This window comes from Plectropomus leopardus, unplaced genomic scaffold, assembly GCF_008729295.1.
Source record: "Plectropomus leopardus isolate mb unplaced genomic scaffold, YSFRI_Pleo_2.0 unplaced_scaffold15747, whole genome shotgun sequence".
NCBI lineage: Eukaryota > Metazoa > Chordata > Actinopteri > Perciformes > Serranidae > Plectropomus > Plectropomus leopardus.
Window position 1 is genome coordinate 1 of NW_024616886.1, and position 2,407 is coordinate 2,407.

A 2,407-nucleotide genomic window follows, 5' to 3' on the forward strand; every position below is an offset into this window, starting at 1 on the left:
TTTTACAAGTTATAGTCCCAACACTGCCACGGCTGCAGCTCTCAATTCATATTGTTGTGATTTACAATAGATTCATTTACATCTATTTTGATAATTGACAAATTATTTATTTTTCAAGCAAAACTGTCAAAAGTGCTTTGTCTACAACTTCTCATTGTGAGAATGTGATGCCTTTCTTTGTCACAAAATAAACTTTTGGACTTTTGGTTGAATAAAATAAGAAATTTGAATGAATCACCATAGACATTTTGGAAATTATAATTTGCATTTCCCATTTTGGGGGGAAATTTATAAAAGATATATAGACAGAATGGTTAATGAAGGACATAATCTTCTTATTAATCAATTTTAAAAATAATTGTTAGTGGCAGCCCTTCTTAGTACTAAAATAAATACTGATTTTTAATGTCATGTGGTATCAGTTGTTGAGAAACACATTAATTTCAATATTTTTCACACTGAAACTTTATAGCCATAAACTTTAAGTGTGTTGTAGCTAGTTTGGATAGGCTGACATGTCAGTGTGTGTTATACAGTTAACAGCAAGAATATTGATTTATTGCTGTTATGGATGTTTGCCTTCAGGCTGTAGAGACCATGGATAAGACGGAGATGCCCTGCCAGGCCTTAGTCCGGATGTTGGCCAAGAAACCGGGCTGGAAGGAGACCAACTTTCAGGTAACTGTCTCAGTTACAGCAGCTAAAGTGATGCCGCAGCAGCTGCTTGGACTTTAAATTTTCCTCCAGAAAAATACTTTCTCTGGACTCAACTTTCACCCTTAATTTGACCCATGTTTCCAGCACATTTTTAGAGAAAAGAGACCCCTTCCTCTGAGGTAACGTCATTTTCTGATGAAGACAGCTCAGACCAGCTGGCAGATGTCATTAACATGTTTGTACGGGAGAAGTCAAACAGACAAAAACCTGCAGCGGTTTGAATAGTGAGGGCACACAGTTACCACAGCAAACAAAGGAGTGTTTTGTTTATTTTTGTTTCAATGTTTGACAAACTCCTGCACATTTATTAAAGCCCCTGGGAACCCAAATCACCCAAAACTTTATTAATATGTAATTTGGGGTCTTATATGCATAATAAAAAAAACATAAAAAATGATCAGACATTTGCCTCAATCCAAATTTGAAATATTGTGATTTTAGTTTTTTCAGTTTCCTGAAGGTGGGTTGATTTGGGTGTGGTTACCCCCGACCCATATCACCTTATATGGATAAAGCCAATCAGAAATCCAAAGTCAACTGTTCATTGACACTAGGGCTGGGCGGTATGGCCTAAAAGTCAGTGAACAATGTGGTACTCTAACCGTCCTCCCAGATGGCAGTACTGGTGCTCAGTGTGTAGCACATGTGATGATTCTGGGATTATCATGTTGACTTGTGTTAGAGCAGCCTGTTTGCAGGCAGCAGGGATGGATGCATTTTACACCTGTTATTTAAGTATTACAGTATCTACCGATGAGCGATGATCCATTAGTAACTGGGGTGTAAATGTCCTAATGTTGTTTCTCCCTGTGCAGGTGATGCAGATGAAGCTGCATATCGTGGCTCTCGTAGCTCAGAGGGGACAGTTTTCAAAGACGTCAGCCTCTGTGGTTTTGGACGGCTTGGTGGATAAGGTCGGAGACGTTAAATGTGGTGGAAACGCCAAAGAGGGATTGACCGCTATTGCAGAGGCGTGCTCACTGCCGTGGACTGCTGAACAGGTCTGTAGCTCAAGTCACTGAGCAATGCAAAACTTGAAGATGATGATAATGATGATTCTGTATTTACAGAGTTTGTGTTTTATTTGTCAGGTTGTGTCTATGGCCTTTGCACAGAAGAACCCCAAAAACCAGGCAGAGACTCTCAACTGGCTGTCTAATGCCATGAAGGAGTTTGGCTTTGCTGGGTAATTCACATTCTTTATTTTAATGCTCGTTATTGTATGAAAACATAGAAAAGTCGAGACCCTGTAATTTGCACTGTACCTTGCTGGCATTTTAATCAATTTAACACATTTCTTTCTACAAAATGATCAAATTTGAAAGTGCTTTGGCTGAAGAAGACAGACAAGACCATCTGTTGACCTTTGACCTCCCCTCTCTCCAGTATCAATGTCAAAGGTTTCATCAACAACGTGAAGACGGCTCTGGGAGCGACTAACCCTGCTGTCCGGACAGCTGCCATCACCCTGCTGGGAGTCATGTATCTCTACATGGGAGCTCCTCTTCGCATGTTCTTTGAAGACGAGAAGCCGGCTCTCCTCGCACAGATCGATGCTGAGTTTGAGAAGGTGAGAACTTTCAAGGACAGATCAGAGATCATGAGGTCATGGACTTTTCTTTTTTAGTTGTATCGGTAACGTTCTGTTCTGATTTCATATTTTTTGAAGTAATAAGTATTTAAAAAGCTA

At 39.8% G+C, this 2,407-nt stretch overlaps 1 protein-coding gene across 1 annotated transcript; it reads left to right on the forward strand.

The window, feature by feature from the left end:
• Window positions 1-590: 590 nt before the first annotated feature.
• On the forward strand, window positions 591-2,287 carry LOC121964481 (cytoskeleton-associated protein 5-like; the record flags this gene model as incomplete). The annotated part of the gene is made up of 4 exons (XM_042514685.1): window positions 591-678; window positions 1,533-1,718; window positions 1,809-1,903; window positions 2,104-2,287. Coding segments are annotated over exons 1-4 (546 nt in total), but the record flags the coding sequence as incomplete, so codon positions are not given.
• Window positions 2,288-2,407: the final 120 nt, after the last annotated feature.